The following is a 23,140-nucleotide window of genomic DNA, read 5'->3' as shown; positions in this document are numbered from 1 at the left end:
AACCTACACCTACTGGGAGGACTTCCTGTGGAACCTACACCCACTGGGAGGACTCAGCATGGAAACTAAACCCATTGGGAGGACTTGTGTGGAACCTACACCTACTAGGAGGACTTCATGTAGAAGCTACACCTACTTGGAGGACTTGCGTGGAATCTACACCTACTGGGAGGACTTCATGTAGAATCTACATCCACTGGGAGGACTTCATGTGGAACCTACACCCACTGGGAGGACTTCATGTGGAACCTAAACCCATTGGGAGGACTCAACATGGAACCTACACCCACTGGGAGGACTTGTGTGGAACCTACACCTACTAGGAGGACTTCATGTAGAAGCTACACCTACTGGGAGGACTTGTGTGGAATCTACACCTACTGGGAGGACTTCGTGTAGAACCTACATCCACTGGGAGGATTTCATGTGGAAACTACACCTACTGGGAGGACTTGTGTGGAACCTACACCCACTGGGAGGACTTGTGTGGAACCTACACCCACTGGGAGGACTTCATGTGGAACCTAAACCCATTGGGAGGACTCAACATGGAACCTACACCCACTGGGAGGACTTGTGTGGAACCTACACCTACTGGGAGGACTTCATGTAGAAGCTACAGCTACTTGGAGGACTTGTGTGGAATCTACACCTACTGGGAGGACTCAGCATGGAACCACGGAAACGTGGAACAGCTGGGCTGGCCCTTAATGGATAGAGAACCATTGAATGTTTGGGTTGGGAGGGTCCTGGAAGGTCACGGAACCATGGAATGGGTTGGAACGTCCTCCAAGAACCTCACAGAACCCTGAAAAGGGTTGGGAGGGTCCTGGAAGGTCACAGAACCCTGGAATGGGTTGGGAGGGTCCTTAAAGATCACAGAACCTTGGAATGGGTTGGGAGGGTCCTTGAAGACCAAAGTACCACAGAATGGTTGGGTTGGGCGGGTCCTGGAAGGTCACAGAACCCTGGAATGGGTTGGGAGGGTCCTGGAAGGTCACAGAACCCTGGAATGGGTTGGGAGGGTCCTTAAAGATCACAGAACCTTGGAATGGGTTGGGAGGGTCCTTAAAGATCACAGAACCTTGGAATGGGTTGGGAGGGTCCTTGAAGACCAAAGTACCACAGAATGGTTGGGTTGGGCGGGTCCTGGAAGGTCACAGAACCCTGGAATGGGTTGGGAGGGTCCTGGAAGGTCACAGAACCTTGGAATGGGTTGGGAGAGTCCTTAAAGATCACAGAACCCTGGAACGGGTTGGGAGGGTCCTTAAAGATCACAGAACTCTGGAACGGGTTGGGCGGGTCCTGGAAGGTCACAGAACCCTGGAATGGGTTGGGAGGGTCCTGGAAGGTCACAGAACCTTGGAATGGGTTGGGTGGGTCCTGGAAGGTCACAGAACCCTGGAATGGATTGGAAGGGTCCTTGAAGATCACAGAACCACAGAATGGTTGGGTTGGGAGGGTCCTGGAAGATCACAGAACCCTGGAATGGGTTGGGAGGGTCCTTAAAGATCACAGAACTCTGGAACAGGTTGGGCGGGTCCTTAAAGATCACAGAACTCTGGAACGGGTTGGGAGGGTCCTTAAAGATCACAGAACCTTGGAATGGGTTGGGAGGGTCCTGGAAGGTCACAGAATCCTGGAATGGGTTGGGCGGGTCCTTAAAGATCACAGAACCCTGGAATGGGTTGGGAGGGTCCTTAAAGATCACAGAACCCTGGAATGCGTTGGGAGGGTCCTTAAAGATCACAGAACCCTGGAACGGGTTGGAAGGGTCCTGGAAGGTCACAGAAACCTGGAATGGGTTGGGTGGGTCCTGGAAGGTCACAGAACCCTGGAATGGGTTGGGAGGGTCCTTAAAGATCACAGAACTCTAGAACGGGTTGGGCGGGTCCTGGAAGGTCACAGAACCCTGGAATGGATTGGAAGGGTCCTTGAAGACCACAGTGACACTGAATGGTTGGATTGGGGGCGGCCCTTAGAACCACCCAACAGTTGGGTGGGATTGGAAAGGTCCTGGAAGATCACAGAACCACGGGATCGCAGCGCGGTTGGGTTGGAAGCACCCCAAAGCCCCCCCAGCGTTGCGCGTGGGGCCAGGGGACCCCCAGGGGGTCTTCGCCAGGGGGTCCGCGCCAAATGAGGCGGCGCTGCGGGACTAATTGCAATTAAAGGCGGCTAATTGCAGACCTTGGCCAGGATGTGCTTGTCCTTGATGATGTACTCGTAGGTGGTGAGCAGGACGTTGAACTTCCCGCTGCGCAGCTGCGGCACGAAGGCGCGGCGGGCGGCCGGGGAGCCCTGAGGGTGGGGAAGGAGAGAAAATGAGGAGGGGGATAAATGGGGGGGGCATCATCATCAGCGGGTGTTAATTGGGGCAGAGCTGATGGGAGAGGAATGCGGAGTCCATCACAACCTGCGGCCCTTTGGGGGATATTGGGGTTGGGGGATTAATGGGGGGGGAATATTGGGGTTGGGGGATTAATGGGGGGGGAATATTGGGGTTGGGGGATTAATGGGGGGGGAATATTGGGGTTGGGGGATAAATGGGGGGGGGGCATCATCATCAAAGGGTGTTAATTGGGGTTTTGGCAGAGCTGGATGGGAGAGGAATGCGGAGTCCATCACAACCTGCGGCCTTTTGGGAATATTGGAGTTGGAGGATAAATGGGGGGGGGAATATTGGGGTTGGGGGATAAATGGGGGGGGGGGCATCATCATCAAAGGGTGTTAATTGGGGTTTTGGCAGAGCTGATGGGAGAGGAATGCGGAGTCCATCTCAACCTGTGGCCTTTTGGGTCCTGGAAGGTCACAGAACCTTGGGGAATATTGGGGTTGGGGGATAAAGGGAGGGGGAATATTGGGGTTGGGGGATTAATGGGGGGGGAATATTGGGGTTGGGGGATAAATGGGGGGGGGGCATCATCATCAAAGGGTGTTAATTGGGGTTTTGGCAGAGCTGATGGGAGAGGAATGCGGGGTCCATCACAACCTGCGGCCCTCTGGGGATATTGGGGTTGGGGTTGGGGGGAGAAGCAGCACGGTGACCCACACAGCGCTGCCAGGACCTGGGGGGGGAGGGAGAGGGGGGGACACACAATTGTAGGTCCCCGCAATTGGAGGAGATGTTCGGGGTCCCCCCAGCACGGCCGCAGCCCTCCCACCCACCTTGTAGGACACCTTCACCACGGACGGAGCCCATTTATCGAACTCGTAGGCCCAGTTGGAGAGAGTTCTGGAAACAGAAGGGAGAACAAAAGTCAGCGTGAGCAGCAGCTGGGGGGGAAGGGATGGAGGGGATGGGGGGGATGGAGGGAGAGGGAGGGGGTGGAGTTGGAGGGGTTGGAGGGAGAGGGAGGGGGATGCAGGGGATGGAGAGGATGGAGGGGATGGAGGGGGATGGAGGGGGATGGAGTTGGGGGGGTGGAGTTGGAGGGGATGGAGAGGATGAAGTCAGGGGGGATGGAGAGGATGGAAGGGGATGGAGGGGGATGGAGGGGGATGGAGGGGTTGGAGGGAGATGGAGGGGTTGGAGGGGTTGGAGGGAGATGGAGGGGTTGGAGGGGTTGGAGAGGGATGGAGGGGATGGAGCTGGAGGGGGTGGAGAGGATGGAGTTGGAAGGGATGGAGTTGGAGGGGATGGAAGGGATGAAGTCAGGGGGGATGGAGGGGATGGAGTTGGAGGGGATGGAGGGGTTGGAGGGAGATGGAGGGGATGGAGGAGTTGGAGAGGGATGGAGTTGGGGGGATGGAGTTGGAGGGGATGGAGAGGATGAAGTCAGGGGGGATGGAGAGGATGAAGTCAGGGGGGATGGAGAGGATGGAAGGGGATGGAGGGGGATGGAGGGGGATGGAGGGGTTGGAGGGAGATGGAGGGGTTGGAGGGGTTGGAGAGGGATGGACGGGATGGAGTTGGAGGGGATGGAGGGGATGGAGGAGTTGGAGGGGGATGGAGGGGGATGGAGGGGATGGAGCTGGAGGGGGTGGAGAGGATGGAGTTGGAAGGGATGGAGTTGGAGGGGATGGAAGGGATGAAGTCAGGGGGGATGGAGGGGATGGAGTTGGAGGGGATGGAGGGGATGGAGGGGTTGGAGGGAGATGGAGGGGATGGAGAGGGATGGAGTTGGGGGGATGGAGTTGGAGGGGATGGAGAGGATGAAGTCAGGGGGGATGGAGAGGATGGAAGGGGATGGAGGGGGATGGAGGGGGATGGAGGGGATGGAGCTGGAGGGGGTGGAGAGGATGGAGTTGGAGGGGATGGAGGGGATGGAGGGGATGGAGGGGATGGAGGGGGATGGAGTCAGAAGGGATGGAGCCAGGGAAGAAGGAAGGGGATGGAGCTGGAGAGGATGGAGTGAGGGGGATGGAGCTGGAGGGGAATGAAGGTGATGGAGGTGGAGGGGATGGAGGGGGATGGAGTCAGGGGGAACAGAGGGGATGTGGATGGAGGTGATGGAGGGAATAGAAAGGATGGAACCAGAGGGGATGGAGCCAGTGGGGATGGAAGGGATGGAGCTGGGGGGGATGGATGGAGCCAGTGGGGATGGAGTCAGGGGGGATGGAGGGGATGGAGTTGGAGGGGATGGAGGGGTGGAGGGGGTGGAATTGGAGGGGATGGAGGAGATGGAGGGGATGGAAGGAATGGAGCTGGGGGGGATGGAGGGAATAGAAAGGATGGAACCAGAGGGGATGGAGCCAGGGAGGATGGAAGGGATGGAGCTGGGGGGGATGGATGGAGCCAGTGGGGATGGAGACGATGGAGTTGGAGGGGATGGAGGGAATAGAAAGGATGGAACTGGAGAGGATGGAGCCAGGGAGGATGGAAGGGATGGAGCTGGAGGGGATGGAGGGGATGGAGGGGATGGAGTTGGGGGGATGGAGTTGGAGGGGATGGAGTTGGAGGGGATGGAGTTGGAGGGGATGGAGGGGATGGAGGGGGATGGAGGGGGATGGAGGGGGAGGGGATGGAGGGAATAGAAAGGATGGAACCAGAGGGGATGGAGCCAGGGAGGATGGAAGGGATGGAGTCAGGGGGGATGGAGTCAGGGGGGATGGAAGGGATGGAGTTGGAGGGGATGGAGGGGACGGAGTCAGGGGGGATGGAAAGGATGGAGCCAGCAGGGACGGCCGGATGGAGCAGCACTCACGAGAGGGGGACGATGATGAGGAAGGGGCCGTTGATCCGCTTGTGCTCCATGAGGTACGTGATGAGCGCGATGGTCTGGATGGTTTTCCCCAGCCCCATCTCGTCGGCCAGGATGCCGTTCAGGTTGTTGTTGTACAGCGACACCAACCACTCCAACCCTTTGATCTGGGAGGGAGGGGGAGAAAAAAGGGCGGCGTTTTCGCACCCGCTGACCCCCATCGCCCCCCACAGCACCGCCTCCCCCCCAACAGCAGCCCCCCGGGTGCCCCCCCCTCACCTGGTACTGCTTGAGGACCCCGTTGACCATCAGGGTGGACTGTTTGTCCACCCGCTCGGTGACGGCGTGGGCCACGGCGTAGTACGACTGCAGGCCCCGGGCCAGCGCCTGCGACACGCCGTACTCATCATCCACGTCCTGCTTGGCGTTCCTGGGGGGGGGGAGGGAAGGGGGGGTCAGAGATTGGGGGGAGGGGGGGGGTTGGAGGGGTCCCCAGGTGAGGAACTGGGGGATGGTTGGGGTGGGGGGACCTTCGTCGTTGCTGGTAGAAATGTAAAAATGGTTGGGTTGGGAGAGAGCACAAGAGATGGGGACTAGAAGCATGGAGTGGTTGGGTTGGGAAGGTCCTGGAAGGTCAAGTGTGGACCCATAAACCCACAGAAGTGGTTGGGTTGGGGGTGACTGTAAGAGATGGACTCTGAAATCAGGAGTAGTTGGGCTGGGAAGGTCCTGGAAGGTCAAGTGTGGAACCACAAACCCACAGAAATGGTTGGGTTGGGAAGGTCCTGAAAGGTCAAGTGTGGAACCACAAACCCACAGAAATGGTTGGGTTGGGAAGGTCCTGGAAGGTCAAGTGTGGAACCATAAACCCACAGAAGTGGTTGGGTTGGGGGCGACTGTAAGAGATGGACTCTGAAATCAGGAGTGGTTGGGCTGGGAAGGTCCTGGAAGGTCAAGTGTGGAACCACAAACACAGAAATGGTTGGGTTGGGGGCGACTGTAAGAGATGGACTCTGAAATCAGGAGTGGTTGGGTTGGGAGGGTCCTGGAAGGTCAAGTGTGGACCCATAAACCCACAGAAGTGGTTGGGTTGGGTGGGACGGTAAGAGATGGACCCTAAAATCAGGAGTGGTTGGGTTGGGAAGGTCCTGGAAGGTCAAGTGTGGAACCATAAACCCACAGAAGTGGTTGGGTTGGGTGGGACGGTAAGAGATGGACCCTAAAATGAAGAGTGGTTGGGTTGGGAAGGTCCTGGAAGGTCAAGTGTGGAACCATAAACCCACAGAAGTGGTTGGGTTGGGGGTGACTGTAAGAGATGGACTCTGAAATCAGGAGTAGTTGGGCTGGGAAGGTCCTGGAAGGTCAAGTGTGGAACCACAAACCCACAGAAATGGTTGGGTTGGGAAGGTCCTGGAAGGTCAAGTGTGGAACTACAAACCCACAGAAATGGTTGGGATGGGGGCGACTGTAAGAGATGGACCCTGAAATCAGGAGTGGTTGGGTTAGGAAGGTCCTGGAAGGTCAAGTGCGGAACCATAAACCCACAGAAATGGTTGGGTTGGGAGGGTCCTGAAAGGTCAAGTGTGGAACCACAAACCCACAGAAATGGTTGGGTTGGGAAGGTCCTGGAAGGTCAAGTGTGGAACCACAAACCCACAGAAATGGTTGGGTTGGGGGCGACTATAAGAGATGGACTCTGAAATCAGGAGTGGTTGGGTTGGGAGGGTCCTGGAAGGTCAAGTGCGGAACCATAAACCCACAGAAATGGTTGGGTTGGGAGGGTCCTGGAAGGTCAACTGTGGAACTGTGCACTGGTTGGGTTGGAGAGGACCACAAGAAAGGTCCTTGAAGACCACAGAACCATAAAATGGTTAGCTTGTGTTGGAAGGGTCCTTAAAGGTCACAGAACCATAAAATGGTTGGATTGGGTTGGAAAGGTCCTTAAAGATCACAGAACCATAAAATGGTTGGGTTGGGCTGGAAGGGTCCTTAAAGGTCACAGAATCATAAAATGGTTGTGTTGTGTTGGAAGGGTCCTAAAAGGTCACAGAACCATAAAATGGTTGGGTTGGAAGGGTCCTTAAAGATCACAGAACCATAAAATGGTTGGATTGGGTTGGAAGGGTCCTTAAAGGTCACAGAACCATAAAATGGTTGTGTTGGGCTAGAAGGGTCCTTAAAGGTCACAGAAACATGGAATGAAGATATGGGTTCTGTCGGAAGGGTCCTGAAAGGTCACAGAACCATAGAATGGTTGTGTTGGAAGGGTCCTTAAAGGTCACAGAACCATGGAATGGTTGGGTTGTGTTGGAAGGGTCCTTAAAGGTCACAGAACCATGGAATGAAGATATGGGTTGTGTCGGAAGGGTCCTTAAAGGTCACAGAACCATAAAATGGTTGGGTTGTGTTGGAAGGGTCCTTAAAGGTCACAGAACCATAAAGTTGTTGGGTTGTGTTGGGCTAGAAGGGTCCTGAAAGGTCACAGAACCATGGAATGAAGGTTTGGGTTGTGTCGGAAGGGTCCTTAAAGGTCACAGAACCATAAAGTGGTTATGTTGGGTTGGAAGGGTCCTGAAAGGTCACAGAACCATAAAATGGTTGTGTCGGAAGGTCCTTAAAGGTCACAGAACCCACAGAAATGGTTGTGTCGGAAGGTCCTGAAAGGTCACAGAGCCATAAAATGGTTGTGTCGGAAGGTCCTGAAAGGTCACAGAACCATGGAATGGTTGTGTCGGAAGGTCCTGAAAGGTCACAGAGCCATAAAATGGTTGTGTCGGAAGGTCCTGAAAGGTCACAGAACCATGGAATGGTTGTGTCGGAAGGTCCTGAAAGGTCACAGAGCCATAAAATGGTTGTGTCGGAAGGTCCTGAAAGGTCACAGAACCATGGAATGGTTGTGTCGGAAGGTCCTGAAAGGTCACAGAACCATGGAATGGTTGTGTCGGAAGGTCCTGAAAGGTCACAGAACCATGGAATGGTTGTGTCGGAAGGTCCTTGAAGATCCCAGAGCCACAAAACGACCCCCGCCCCCCTGGCACCGCGCCGCTCACTCGATGATGTGCCGCGCGTCCACCTCGGACACGTCGTCGCTGTCGGGATCCGGGATTTTCTTCTTCTCCTCCACGGGCAGCGCGGGCTGCGCCGGCTGCGGCTGCTCCTCCTCCTCCTCCTGTGGGACAGACGGACAGACGGACAGATGGACGGACAGACGGACGTGGCAGCCGGCCGCTAACGAGGATGGCGGCTAATGAGCTGAGCTGAGCTGAGCTGAGCTGCCCCCCTCCTCCCTGCAATGAGCCCCCCCAGCCTCTAACGAGGATGGGGGCTAACGAGCTGAGCCCACCCAGCCGCTAATGAGGATGGGGGCTAACGAGCTGAGCCCACCCAGCCGCTAATGAGGATGGGGGCTAACGAGCTGAGCCCACCCAGCCGCTAACGAGGATGGGGGCTAACGAGCTGAGCTGAGCTTAGCTGCCCCCCTCCTCCCTGCAATGAGCCCACCCAGCCGCTAACGAGGATGGGGGCTAACGAGCTGAGCCCACCCAGCCGCTAACGAGGATGGGGGCTAACGAGCTGCCTGCAGCCGCACGCCAGCACCTCACAAACACCGAACCGCCGCCCGATGGCAGCTCCCTTCCTCACCTCCTCTTCCTCCTCCGAACCGCTTTCTTCACTGTCGGACCTGGGAGCGACCTCGTACCTGATTAATTACACGCAACCCCTAATTAGCCGTCTGCTGCTCACACCAAAGCAGCTCCAGAAATGCCTAACGTTGTCCTGCCCCCCCTCCTACCCACAGCCCAGGGGCTCCGGGGTCGCCCCCCGTTCCCTTCCAGCCCCATGGAGACCACGAGACCTCCTGCCCCACAGGGACACCCTGTGCCCCACCAGGACCCCCTCAGCCCCACAGGGACCCCATCAGCCCCACAGGGACCACCCTCAGCCCCACAGGGACCCCATCAGCCCCACAGGGACCCCATCAGCCCCACAGGGACCACCCTCAGCCCCACAGGGACCCCATCAGCCCCACAGGGACGACCCTCAGCCCCATAGGGGACCTCCCCCTGCCCCATGGGGGACCACCCTGCGCTCCACTGGCACCTCCTCCCGCCCCATGGATGCTCCCCCTGCCTCTCTCAGCCCCACAGCAACCATCCGTGCCCCACAAGGACCTCCCTCTGCCCCACAGGGACAAGCCCTGCCCCACAGGGACCTCCTTCTGCCCCACAGGGACCTCCTTCTGCCACACAGGGACCAGTCCTGCCCCACAGGGGCCACCCTCAGCCCCACAGGGACCACCCTCAGCCCCATGGGGGACCACCCTGCGCTCCACTGGCACCTCCTCCCACCCCATGGATGCCCCCCCTGCCCCACGGGGACCACCCTCAGCCCCATGCAGACCTCCCCGTGCTCCACCAGGACCTCCCTCTGCCCCACGGGGACCAGCCCTGCCCCACAGGGACCCCTCTCAGCCCCACAGGGACCACCCTCAGCCCCACAGGAACCACCATGCGCTCCACTGGCACCTCCTCCTGCCCCATGGATGCTCCCCCTGCCTCTCTCAGCCCCACAGTGACCATCCATGCCCCACCAGGACCTCCCTCTGCCCCACAGGGACCACCCTCAGCCCCATGGGGGACCTCCCCCTGCCCCATGGGGGACCACCCTGCGCTCCACTGGCACCTCCTCCCACCCCATGGATGCCCCCCCTACCCCACGGGGACCACCCTCAGCCCCATCCAGACCTCCCCGTGCTCCACCAGGACCTCCTCCTGCCCATAGAGACCTCCCCTGCCCCACTGGGACCCATCTCAGCCCCATAGGGACCACCCCCTGCCCCACGGAAACCTCCTCCCGCCCATGGAGACCTCCCTCAGCCCCACGGTGACCAGCCTGGCCCCACAGGGTCCTCCTCCTGCCCACTGGGACCACCCTCAGCCCCACGGGGACCTCCCCATCCTCCCCCAGGACCTTCCCCTACCCCACTGGGACCCCTCTCCGCCCCACAGGGACCAACCCTACCCCACAAGAACCTCTCAGCCCCACAGATCCCTCCTCCTGCCCACTGGGACCTCCCCATCCTCCCCCAGGACCTTCCCCTACCCCACTACGACCCCCCTCAGCCCCACGGGGTCCACCCCCCACCCCACGGGACCACCCTCAGCCCCACCAGAACCTCCCCCCTGCCCCACGGCCACCTCCCACCCCACGCACCCTGGGTTCATCTCCAGCCACGCTTCCAGCTGCCCGGCTTTGGGCGCGTCGGTGCCGGTGAGGATTTTGCCACTCTCCACGTGGATGACTTTCACTGGCAGGTCGCTCATCTGGCTCGTCTCGTCCAGTGGCTGCGAGGAGGGGCGGCCGGGGGTCAGCACTGCGCCCTGCCTGCCCCCACAGCACCCCTCCGACCTTCAGCTCAACGGCTGCGCGTCCGTACGGGGGCACCCAAACAACCTGGAGATCCTCAGCGTGTCCCCGTGGCACCACCTGAACATCTGGAGCCCCTCTGTGAGCCGTAAGGGCATCACCTCAACATCTGGAAATGCTCTGGGTGCCCCCATGGCATCACCTGAACATCTGGAGACTCTGTGTGCCCCCATGGCATCACCTGAACATCTGGAGCCCCTCTGTGAGCCGTAAGGGCATCACCTCAACATCTGGAAATGCTCTGGGTGCCCCCATGGCATCACCTGAACATCTGGAGACTCTGTGTGCCCTCATGGCATCACCTGAACATCTGGAAATGCTCTGGGTGCCCCCATGGCATCACCTGAACATCTGGAAATGCTCTGTGTGCCATCAGGGCATCACCTGAACATCTGGAGACCCTCTGTGTGCCCTCATGGCATCACCTGAACATCTGGAAATGCACTGGGTGCCCCCATGGCATCACCTGAACATCTAGAAATGCTCTGTGTGCCATCAAGGCATCACCTGGACATTTGGAGACCCTCTGTGTGCCCCCATGGCATCACCTGAACATCTGGAGACTCTCTGGGTGCACCCATGGCATCACCTGAACACCTGGAGACCTTCTGTGTGCACCCATGGCATCACCTGAACATCTGGAAATGCTCTGGGTGCCCCCATGGCATCACCTCAACATCTGGAAATGCTCTGGGTGCCCCCATGGCATCACCTGAACACCTGGAGACCCTCTGTGAGCCATAAGGCATCACCTCAACATCTGGAAATGCTCTGGGTGCCCTCATGGCATCACCTGAACATCTGGAGCCCCTCTGTGAGCCACCAGGGCACCACCTCAACATTTGGAGACCCTCCGTGTGCCCCCATGGCATCACCTGAACATCTGGAGACTCTCTGTGTGCCCTCATGGCATCACCTGAACATCTGGAGCCCCTCGTGTGCCCCCATGGCATCACCTCAACATCTGGAAACTCTCTGTGTGCCATCAGGGCATCACCTGAACATCTGGAGACCCCCTGTGAGCCTTTATGGCACCAACTGAACACCTGGTGCTCCTCTGAGTGTCCTCATATTGTCACCTGGACATCTGGAGACCCTCCGTGTGCCCCCATGGCATCACCTGAACATCTGGAGACTCTCTGGGTGCCCCCATGGCATCACCTGAACACCTGGAGACCCCCTGTGAGCCTTTATGGCACCATCTGAAAACCTGGTGCTCCTCTGAGTGTCCTCATATTGTCACCAGGACATCTGGAGACCCTCCGTGTGCCCCCATGGCATCACCTGGACATCTGGAAATGCTCTGTGTGCCATCAGGGCATCATCTGAACATCTGGAGCCCCTCCTTGTGCCCCCATGGTATCACCTGAACATCTGGAAATGCCCTGTGTGCCATCAGGGCATCACCTGAACATCTGGAAATGCTCTGGGTGCCCCCATGGCATCACCTGAACATCTGGAAATGCTCTGTGTGCCATCAGGGCATCACCTGAACATCTGGAGACCCTCTGTGTGCCCCCATGGCATCACCTGAGCATCTGGAAATGCTCTGGGTGCCATCAGGGCATCACCTGAACATCTGGAAATGCTCTGGGTGCCCCCATGGCATCACCTGAGCATCTGGAGACCCTCTGTGAGCCACCAGGGCACCACCTCAACATTTGGAGACCCTCCGTGTGCCCCCATGGCATCACCTGAACATCTGGAGCCCCTCGTGTGCCCCCATGGCATCTCCTCAACATCTGGAGCCCCTCGTGTGCCCCCACGGCACCACCTGAACGTTCTGAGACCCTCCTGAGTGTTTCTGTGACCGTTGTGCTCCTCTCCCCCCCCCCCCCCCCAGGCGCAGCTCCGTGGGGCGCTGGGTCCGATGCCGCCCCCCCAGCACTGAGCTGCGCCTCGTGGAGCCCCACAGCCCCACAGCTCAGCCCCCAGCCTGGGGGTCGCTGCAGCCTCACCTCTCCATCGGGGCCGATGGCCGGAGTTTGTCCTTCAGCATTCTCTGCCTTCTGCAGGAGGAGGAGGAGGAGGAGGATGGCTGTTAGCAACTCAAAACTGCCAACAGGTGGCCACCAAACCCAACAGGCGGCCACCAAACCCCAACAGGTGGCCACCAAACCCCAACAGGTGGCCACCAAACCCCACAATCAATGGCCACTACCAACAGACAGCCACCAAGCCCAATGATGGCCACCAAACCCCACAATGGATGGCCACTACCAACAGACAGCCACCAAACCCCAACAGATGGCCACCAAACCCCACAATGGATGGCCACTACCAACAGACAGCCACCAAACCCAATGATGGCCACCAAACCCCACAATAGATGGCCACTACCAAAAGATGGCCACCAAACCCCAACAGATGGCCACCAAACCCCACAATGGATGGCCACTACCAACAGACAGCCACCAAGCCCAATGATGGCCACCCCAATAACCACCAAACCCAATCGATGGCCACCCCAACAACCACCAAACCCCACAATCAATGGCCACTACCAACAGACAGCCACCAAGCCCAACGGATGGCCACCTCAACAACCACCAAACCCAATCGATGGCCACCCCAACAACCACCAAACCCCACAATCAATGGCCACTACCAACAGACAGCCACCAAGCCCAATGATGGCCACCTCAACAACCACCAAACCCAATCGATGGCCACCCCAACAACCACCAAACCCCAACAGATGGCCACTACCAACAGACAGCCACCAAACCCCAAAAGATGGCCACCAATGGATGGCCACCAATGGATGGCCACACAATGGATGGCCACACAATGGATGGCCACTACCAACAGACACCCACCAAGCCCATCAAACCTCAACAGACGGCCACGCTTGTGCCCCCATCCCCCCCAGGCAGCCCCGCAGCCCTCGGGGAAGCTCCCCACTCTGCTCACCTTCTTCTTCTTCTTCTTCTTCTTCTCCTTGGCCACCTGGGCCGCCTTGTGCTGCCGCACCAGCTCGGTCAGGTTGGCCACGTACTCATCGGTCTGCTGCAGCAGGTAGGCCAGCCGCTTGTCCTTCTTCTGGTCGATCAACTTGCGGTAGCCCTCCTCATCCTCAGCCTGGAGGAGGAGGAGCAGCCCAAGCGTCACCGCCCCGAAGCTCCCGACGTCCCAAAATCCAACCATCTTGGATTCTATGACCTTTAAGGACCCTTCCAACCCAACCATCTTGGATTCCGTAACCTTTAAGGACCCTTCCAACCCAACCCTCTTGGATTCTGAAACCTTTAAGGACCCTTCCAACCTAACCCTCTTGGATTCCGTGACCTTCGAGGACCCTTCCAACCCAACCCTCTTGGATTCTGTAACCTTTAAGGACCCTTCCAACCCAACCCTCTTGGATTCTATAACCTTTAAGGACCCTTCCAACCCAACCATCTCGGATTCTATAACCTTTAAGGACCCTTCCAACCCAACCCTCTTGGATTCTGTAACCTTTAAGGACCCTTCCAACCTAATCCTCTTGGATTCCGTGACCTTCAGGGACCTTTCCAACCCAACCATCTTGGATTCTGTGACCTTTAAGGACCCTTCCATCACAACCATCTTGGATTCTATAACCTTTAAGGACCCTTCCAACCCAACCCTCTTGGATTCTATGACCTTCGAGGACCCTTCCAACCCAGCCCTCTTGGATTCCATAACCTTCGAGGACCCTTCCAACCCAACCCTCTTGGATTCCGTGACCTTCGAGGACCCTTCCAACCCAACCCTCTTGGATTCTATAACCTTTAAGGACCCTTCCAACCCAACCATCTTGGATTCCGTGACCTTCAGGGACCCTTCCAACCCAACCCTCTTGGATTCCATAACCTTTAAGGACTCTTCCAACCCAACCCTCTTGGATTCCATAACCTTTAAGGACCCTTCCAACCCAACAATCTTGGATTCTATGACCTTCGAGGACCCTTCCAACCCAACAATCTTGGATTCTATGACCTTCGAGGACCCTTCCAACCCAACCCTCTTGGATTCCATGATCTTGGAGGACCTTTCCAGCCCCAACCAGGCAAACGGCCCCCCAAAATTCCTCCCTCACCATCAGGCGCCGCATCCGCTCCTTCTCGATGCGCTCGTTCTCCTTCTTCTGCTCGCGCTCCGTGTTGGCGTGGTACGTGGCCACCGCCTTGGTCAGCTTCTGGATCTTGCCGGTGACGGAGCGGTGGTACTCCTTGAAATCCTTGGCGTGCTGCAGGATGCTGTTGAGGTATTCCTGGGTGGGGACAGGGACAGCGGCGTCGGGAGACTTCCAGAGCAAGGCGCAGCGTCCCGGCCTGCTGTGACCTTCGAGGACCCTTCCAACCTTGGATTCCATGATCTTCAAGGACTTTTCCAGCCCAACCATCCCAGCTTCTATAATTAAGGACTCTGCCAACCCAACCCTCTTGGATTCCGTGACCTTCAAGGACCCTTCCAACACAACCATCCCAGCTCCTATAATCAAGGACCCTTCCAACCCAACCATCTTGGATTCTGTGGCCTTCAAGGACCTTTCCAGCCCAACCATCTTGGATTCTGTGACCTTCAGGGACCTTTCCAACCCAACCATCCCAGCTTCTATAATCAAGGATCCTTCCGACCCAACCATCTTGGATTCTGTAACCTTCAAGGACCCTTCCAACCCAACCACTCCGTGATTCTATGTCCTTCAAGGACCCTTCCATTCCACCTATCCCATGGTTCTAAGATCTTCAAGCACCCTTCCAACCCAACCATTCCGTGATTCTATGACCTTCAAGGACCCTTCCATTCCACCCATCCCACGGTTCTACCACCTTCAAGGACCCTTCCAACCCAACCATCTTGAATTCTATGACCTTCAAGGACCCTTCCAACCCAAACATTCCATGATTCTACGTCCTTCAAGGACCCTTCCATTCCACCCATCCCATGGTTCCACCACCTTCAAGGACCCTTCCAACCCAACCATCTTGGATTCTGTGATCTTCAAGGACCCTTCCAACCCAACCATTCCATGATTCTGTGACCTTCAAGGACCCTTCCATTCCACCCATCCCACGGTTCTACCACCTTCAAGGACCCTTCCAACCAAACCATTCCATGATTCTATGACCTTCAAGGACCCTTCCACCCATCCCACGGTTCCACCACCTTCAAGGACCCTTCCAACCCAACCATCTTGAATTCTATGACCTTCAAGGACCCTTCCAACCCAACCATTCTGTGATTCTATGACTTTCAAGGACCCTTCCATTCCACCCATCCCACGGTTCTACCACCTTCAAGGACCCTTCCAACCCAACCATTCCGTGATTCTATGACCTTCAAGGACCCTTCCATTCCACCCATCCCACGGTTCCACCACCTTCAAGGACCCTTCCAACCCAACCATTCCGTGATTCTATGACCTTCAAGGACCCTTCCATTCCACCCATCCCATGGTTCTACCACCTTCAAGGACCCTTCCAACCCAACCATTCCGTGATTCTATGACCTTCAAGGACCCTTCCATTCCACCCATCCCACGGTTCCACCACCTTCAAGGACCCTTCCAACCCAACCATCTTGAATTCTATGACCTTCAAGGACCCTTCCATTCCACCCATCCCACGGTTCTACCACCTTCAAGGACCCTTCCAACCCAACCATTCCATGATTCTACGTCCTTCAAGGACCCTTCCATTCCACCCATCCCACAGTTCCACCACCTTCAAGGACCCTTCCAACCCAACCATCTTGGATTCTATGACCTTCAAGGACCCTTCCAACCCAACCCAACCCAACCCTCCATCCCTCGCTGCACCCCTGACCCTCACCTGGTGCTTCTGCCTGCGTTTCCGCTCCTGCTCGATCTTCTGCTGCTTCTCCAGCTTCTCGGTGATGCGGGCCTCCCGCAGCGACTGCCGCTTGCTGCGCTTGTAGGCCTTGGCGTTCAGCGCCGTCTCCAGCGCCGTGTCGCGCCGCATGCACACCACCACCTCCTGTCGCAGCTGTCGGGACAGCCCGACATCGTCAGCGGGGTGATCCCGACAGCAATGGGACATCCCCACGTCAATGGGGTGATCCCAACAGCAATGGGACATCCTGACATCAGTGGGGTGATCCCAACATCAATGGGACATCCCGACATCGTTGGGGTGATCCCGACAGCAATGGGACATCCCGACATCGTTGGGGTGATCCCAACAGCAGTGGGACATCCCGACGTCAATGGGGTGATCCCAACATCAATGGGACATCCCGACATTGTTGGGGTGATCCCGACATCAATGGGACATCCCAATGTCAATGGGGTGATCCCGACATCAATGGGACATCCCGACATCGTTGGGGTGATCTCGACATCAATGGGACATCCCAATGTCAATGGGGTGATCCCAACAGCAATGGGACATCCCGACATCGTTGGGGTGATCCCGACATCAATGGGACATCCCGGTGTTAATGGGGTGATCCCAACATCAATGGGACATCCCGACATTGTTGGGGTGATCCCGACATCAATGGGACATCCCGACATCAGTGGGGTGATCCCGACATCAATGGGACATCCCGGTGTTAATGGGGTGATCCCAACAGCAGTGGGACATCCCGACGTCAATGGGGTGATCCCAACATCAATGGGACATCCCGACATTGTTGGGGTGATCCCGACATCAGTGGGACATCCCAATGTCAATGGGGTGATCCCGACATCAATGGGACATCCCGACATCAGTGGGGTGATCCCAACAGCAATGGGACATCCTGACATCGATGGGGTGATCCCGACATCAATGGGACATCCCGGTGTTAATGGGGTGATCCCGACATCAATGGGACATCCCGACATGAATGGGGTGATCCCAACAGCAATGGGACATCATGACATCAGTGGGGTGATCCCGACATCAATGGGACATCCCGATGTCAATGAGATGATCCCAACAGCAATGGGACATCCCGACATCGCTGGGGTGATCCCAACATCAATGGGACATCCTGACATCAATGGGGTGATCCCGACATCAATGGGACATCCCAATGTCAATGGGGTGATCCCGACATCAATGGGACATCCCGACATCAGTGGGGTGATCCCAACAGCAATGGGACATCCCGACATCGTTGGGGTGATCCCGACATCAATGGGACATCCTGACATCAATGGGGTGATCCCGACATCAATGGGACATCCTGACATCGATGAGGTGATCCCGACATCAATGGGACATCCCGGTGTTAATGGGGTTATCCCGACATCAATGGGACATCCCGACATCAGTGGGGTGATCCCAACAGCAGTGGGACATCCCGACATCGTTGGGGTGATCCCGACATCAATGGGACATCCTGACATCGATGGGGTGATCCCAACAGCAATGGGACATCCTGACATCAGTGGGGTGATCCCGACATCAATGGGACATCCCGGTGTTAATAGGGTTATCCCGACATCAATGGGACATCCCGACATGAATGGGGTGATCCCAACAGCAATGGGACATCATGACATCAGTGGGGTGATCCCGACATCAATGGGACATCCCGGTGTTAATGGGGTTATCCTGACATGGATGGGACATCCCGACATCAATGGGGTGATCCCAACATGGATGGGACATCCCGACATCAGTGGGATTATCCCAACATCAATGGGACATCCCAATGTCAATGGGGTGGTCCCAACAGCAATGGGACATCTCGATGTCAATGGGGTGATCCCGACATCAATGGGACATCCTGACATCGATGGGGTGATCCCAACATCAATGGGACATCCCAATATTAATGGGACATCCCAACATTAATAGGACATTCTGATGTTAATACGGTGATCCCAACATCAATGGAACATCTCAATGTCAATGGGGTGATCCCAACATCAATGGGGTTATCCCGACATCAATGGGGTTATCCCGACATGGATCGGACATCCCAATATTAATGGGACATCGCAATATTAATAGGACATCCCAATATTAATGGGACATCTCGATGTTAATAGGGTGATCCCAACGTGAATGGGACATCCCAACGTTAATAGGACATTGTGATATGAACGGGATATCCCAACACGAATGGGACATCGCGATATTAATATGACATCCCAACATTAACGGGACATCCCAATGTTAATAGGGTGATCCCAACACGAATGGGACATCGCGATATGAACGGGACATCCCAACATGAACAGAACCTCCCGATATTAACGGGACATCTCGATATTAATAGGGGGATCCCAACATGAATGGGACATCGCGATATTGATGGGACATCCCACCACGCATGGGACATCCCGGTGTTAATAGGGTGATCCCAACATGAATGGGACCTGCCGACATTGATGGGACATCCCGATACTAATGGGAAATCCCGACGTTAATAGGACATCGCGATATGAACGGGACATCCCAACACGAACAGGACCTCCCGATATTAATGGGACATCTCGATATTAATAGGGGGATCCCAACATGAATGGGACATCCCAACGTTAATAGGACATCGCGATACTGATGGGACATCCCGACACGAATGGGACATCGCGATATGCACGGGACATCCCGACGGTAACGGGGCGACCCGCGGCCCCCACCTGTCTCTGGAAGTTGAGCAGCCGCAGCGCTTTGAGTTCGATGGTCGCTTTGGTTCTCAGGTCTCCGGCCAGCGAGCCAGGCAGGTTCTCCAGCTCCTGGATGCGGTGCGCGATGCGGGCCTGCAGCCTGCGAGGTGGGAGGGCGCAGGGTGGGCGCAGGGTGGGCGCAGGGTGGGCGCAGGGTGGGCGCAGGCCGGGCTCAGGGTGGGCGCAGGCTGGGCACAGGGTGGGCGCAGGGTGGGCGCAGGCTGGGCGCAGGCTGGGCGCAGGGTGGGCGCAGGCCGGGCGCAGGGTGGGCGCAGGGTGGGTGCAGGCCGGGCACAGGGTGGGTGCAGGCCGGGCGCAGGCCGGGCGCAGGTTGGGCTGAGGGTGGACGCAGGGTGGGTGCAGGGTGGGCGCAGGCTGGGCGCAGGCTGGGTGCAGGCTGGGCGCAGGGTGGGCGCAGGTTGGGCGCAGGGTGGGCGCAGGCTGGGCGCAGGGTGGGCGCAGGGTGGGCGCAGGCCGGGCTCAGGGTGGGCGCAGGCTGGGCACAGGGTGGGCGCAGGGTGGGCGCAGGGTGGGCGCAGGCCGGGCGCAGGCCGGGCGCAGGTTGGGCGCAGGGTGGGTGCAGGGTGGGCGCAGGCTGGGCGCAGGGCGGGCGCAGGGCGGGCGCAGGGTGGGCGCAGGGTGGGCGCAGGCCGGGCTCAGGGTGGGCGCAGGCTGGGCACAGGGTGGGCGCAGGGTGGGCGCAGTGTGGGCGCAGGGTGGGCGCAGGCTGGGCACAGGGTGGGCGCAGGGTGGGCGCAGGGTGGGCGCAGGCTGGGCGCAGGCTGGGCGCAGGTTGGGCGCAGGGTGGGCGCAGGGTGGGCGCAGGCCGGGCGCAGGCCGGGCGCAGGTTGGGCGCAGGGTGGGCGCAGGTTGGGCGCAGGGTGGGCGCAGGGTGGGCGCAGGCCGGGCTCAGGGTGGGCGCAGGCTGGGCTCAGGGTGGGCGCAGGCTGGGCACAGGGTGGGCGCAGGGTGGGCGCAGGCTGGGCGCAGGCTGGGCGCAGGCCGGGCGCAGGGTGGGCGCAGGCTGGGCTCAGGCTGGGCGCAGGGTGGGCGCAGGGTGGGTGCAGGGTGGGCTCAGGCTGGGCGCAGGCTGGGCGCAAGGTGGGCGCAAGGTGGGCGCAGGGTGGGCGCAGGGTGGGCTCAGGCTGGGCGCAGGGTGGGCTCAGGCTGGGCGCAGGGTGGGCGCAGGCTGGGCTCAGGCTGGGCGCAGGGTGGGCTCAGGGTGGGCACAGTGTGGGCGCAGGGTGGGCGCAGGCTGGGCGCAGGGTGGGCTCAGGCTGGGCGCAGGGTGGGTGCAGGGTGGGCACAGGGTGGGCGCAGGCTGGGCTCAGGCTGGGCGCAGGGTGGGCGCAGGGTGGGCGCAGGGTGGGTGCAGGGTGGGCGCAGGCTGGGCGCAGGGTGGGCGCAGGGTGGGCTCAGGCTGGGTGCAGGCTGGGCGCAGGGTGGGTGCAGGGTGAGCGCAGGGTGGGCGCAGGCTGGGCGCAGGCTGGGCTCAGGCTGGGCGCAGGCTGGGCGCAGGCTGGGCGCAGGCTGGGCTCAGGTTGGGAGCAGGCTGGGCACAGGGTGGGCTCAGGCTGGGCGCAGGGTGGGTGCAGGGTGGGCACAGGGTGGGCACAGGGTGGGCTCAGGCTGGGCGCAGGGTGGGTGCAGGGTGGGTGCAGGGTGGGCACAGGGTGGGTGCAGGGTGGGCGCAGGGTGGGCGCAGGGCGGGCGCAGGGTGGGCGCAGGGTGGGCTCAGGCTAGGTGCAGGCTGGGCGCAGGGTGGGTGCAGGGTGGGCACAGGGTGGGTGCAGGGTGGGCGCAGGCTGGGCGCAGGGTGGGCGCAGGGTGGGCTCAGGCTGGGTGCAGGCTGGGCGCAGGGTGGGTGCAGGGTGAGCGCAGGGTGGGTGCAGGCTGGGCTCAGGCTGGGCACAGGGTGAGCGCAGGGTGGGCGCAGGCTGGGCGCAGGCTGGGCTCAGGCTGGGCGCAGGCTGGGCGCAGGCTGGGCGCAGGCTGGGCTCAGGTTGGGCGCAGGGTGGGCGCAGGCTGGGCGCAGGGTGGGCGCAGGGTGGGCGCAGGGTGGGCGCAGGGTGAGCGCAGGGTGGGCGCAGGGTGGGCGCAGGCCGGGCTCAGGTTGGGCGCAGGTTGGGCGCAGGGTGGGCTCAGGGTGGGCTCAGGCTGGGCGCAGGCCGGGCGCAGGCCGGGCGCATGGTGGGTGCAGGCTGGGCACAGGCTGGGCGCAGGCCGGGCGCAGGCCGGGCGCAGGGTGGGCACAGGGTGGGCACAGGCCGGGCGCAGGCCGGGCGCAGGGTGGGCGCAGGGTGGGCACAGGCCGGGCGCAGGGTGGGTGCAGGCTGGGTGCAGGTCGGGCTCAGGTTGGGCGCAGGGTGGGTGCAGGCCAGGCTCAGGGTGGGTGCAGGGTGGGCACAGGCCGGGCGCAGGGTGGGTGCAGGGTGGGCGCAGGGTGGGCGCAGGGTGGGCGCAGGGTGGGCTCAGGCTGAGCGCAGGGTGGGCGCAGGCCGGGCTCAGGGTGGGCGCAGGGTGGGCGCAGGCTGGGTGCAGGCCGGGCTCAGGGTGGGCGCAGGCCGGGCTCAGGGTGGGCGCAGGCCGGGCTCAGGGTGGGTGCAGGGTGGGCGCAGGGTGGGCGCAGGGCGGGCGCAGGGTGGGCGCAGGGCCCAGCAGGGCAGCCACGGCGCGTCCCCTCCCAGCCCAACCAGGACCTGCGGCCCCCCCAGCCCGACCCACGGCGCTGCGCTTTTGGTGCCTCCTCCAACCAACCCCATCTCCCATGGTTCCACACCTGGGCTCCCTTCCAACTCAACCGTTTTGTGGTTTTATGACCTTCCAGGACCCTTCCAACCCAAACATTTTGTGGTTCTGTAGGACCTTCAAGGACCCTTCCAACCCAACCCAATTGTTCCAAGCTTCTATGGCCTTCCAATCAAACCCAACCCAACCATTCCAAGATTCTACAACCTTCCAGGACCCTTCCAACTCAACCATTCCTTATTTCCATGGGCTTCAAGCACCATTCCAACCCAACTCAACCACTCTAAGGTTCTACAGCCTTCCAGGACCTTTCCAACTCAACCATTCCTCAGTTCTTTTGGTTTCAAGGACCATTCCAACCCAACCCGACCATTCCAAGATTCTATAGCCTTTCAGGACCCTTCCAACTCAACCATTCCTCAGTTCTTTTGGCTTCAAGGACCATTCCAACCCAACCCAACCACTCTAAGGTTCTACATCCTTCCAGGACCCTTCCAACTCAACCATTCCTCAGTTCTTTTGGCTTCAAGGACCATTCCAACCCAACTCAACCACTCTAAGGTTCTACAGCCTTCCAGGACCCTTCCAACTCAACCATTCCTCAGTTCTTTTGGTTTCAAGGACCATTCCAACCCAACCCAACCACTCTAAGGTTCTACATCCTTCCGGGACCCTTCCAACTCAACCATTCCTTATTTCCATGGGCTTCAAGCCCCATTCCAACCCAACCCAACCATTCCAAAATTCTATTGTCTTCCAGGACCCTTCCAACTCAACCATTCCTCAGTTCTTTTGGCTTCAAGGACCATTCCAACCCAACCCATCCACTCTAAGGTTCTACATCCTTCCAGGACCCTTCCAACTCAACTATTCCTTAGTTCTTTTGCCTTTAAGGACCATTCCAACGCAACCCAACCACTCCAAGGTTCTACAGCTTTCGAGGACGCTTCCACCCCACCCACCCTACGGCTCCCCGACCTTCAGGGACCCCTCCAACCCAACCCCACCCACCCACTCCATGGCTCCGCAACTCAACGGCCGCTCAGAACCCAGAACCTCAGCTCCTCCTCCTCCCCACCCCATGGCGACCCCAACGTCCCCGCCGAGACCTCAGCCCGGCGCCGACCCCCAGAAAAGGGGAAGGTCGGGATTTCGGGCGACGCCCCCCGAAGCTCCGCAGCACCCAACCCCCCTCCTGCCCTCCCACTGGAGATAAAGGCGAGCGTGGAAG

The 23,140-nt window shown here is 59.1% G+C and overlaps 1 protein-coding gene across 6 annotated transcripts in view; it reads right to left on the bottom strand.

The window, feature by feature from the left end:
* Positions 1–23,140, bottom strand: part of SMARCA4 (SWI/SNF related BAF chromatin remodeling complex subunit ATPase 4) — a 73,295-nt gene that overhangs the window by 42,173 nt on the left and 7,982 nt on the right. For 4 of the 6 annotated variants that reach the window (XM_090128672.1, XM_090128673.1, XM_090128676.1 and 1 more), the window contains exons 6-17: positions 19,135–19,261; positions 16,370–16,543; positions 14,632–14,805; positions 13,485–13,652; positions 12,530–12,580; positions 10,359–10,489; positions 8,787–8,844; positions 8,195–8,313; positions 5,424–5,574; positions 5,148–5,311; positions 3,169–3,235; positions 2,191–2,301 (exon numbers count right to left, since the gene is read on the bottom strand). In XM_090128672.1, coding sequence (XP_089984798.1) covers positions 2,191–2,301; positions 3,169–3,235; positions 5,148–5,311; positions 5,424–5,574; positions 8,195–8,313; positions 8,787–8,844; positions 10,359–10,489; positions 12,530–12,580; positions 13,485–13,652; positions 14,632–14,805; positions 16,370–16,543; positions 19,135–19,261 — 1,495 coding nt within the window. The remainder of the gene's footprint in view (positions 1–2,190; positions 2,302–3,168; positions 3,236–5,147; positions 5,312–5,423; positions 5,575–8,194; positions 8,314–8,786; positions 8,845–10,358; positions 10,490–12,529; positions 12,581–13,484; positions 13,653–14,631; positions 14,806–16,369; positions 16,544–19,134; positions 19,262–23,140) is intronic. The other 2 variants (XM_090128674.1, XM_090128675.1) reach the window with 2 other exon arrangements.

The sequence above is a fragment of the Phasianus colchicus genome, chromosome 34 (assembly GCF_987193195.1).
Source record: "Phasianus colchicus chromosome 34, bPhaCol1.hap1.1, whole genome shotgun sequence".
NCBI classification, from domain to species: domain Eukaryota; kingdom Metazoa; phylum Chordata; class Aves; order Galliformes; family Phasianidae; genus Phasianus; species Phasianus colchicus.
This window is presented reverse-complemented; position numbering and strand designations above follow the sequence as displayed.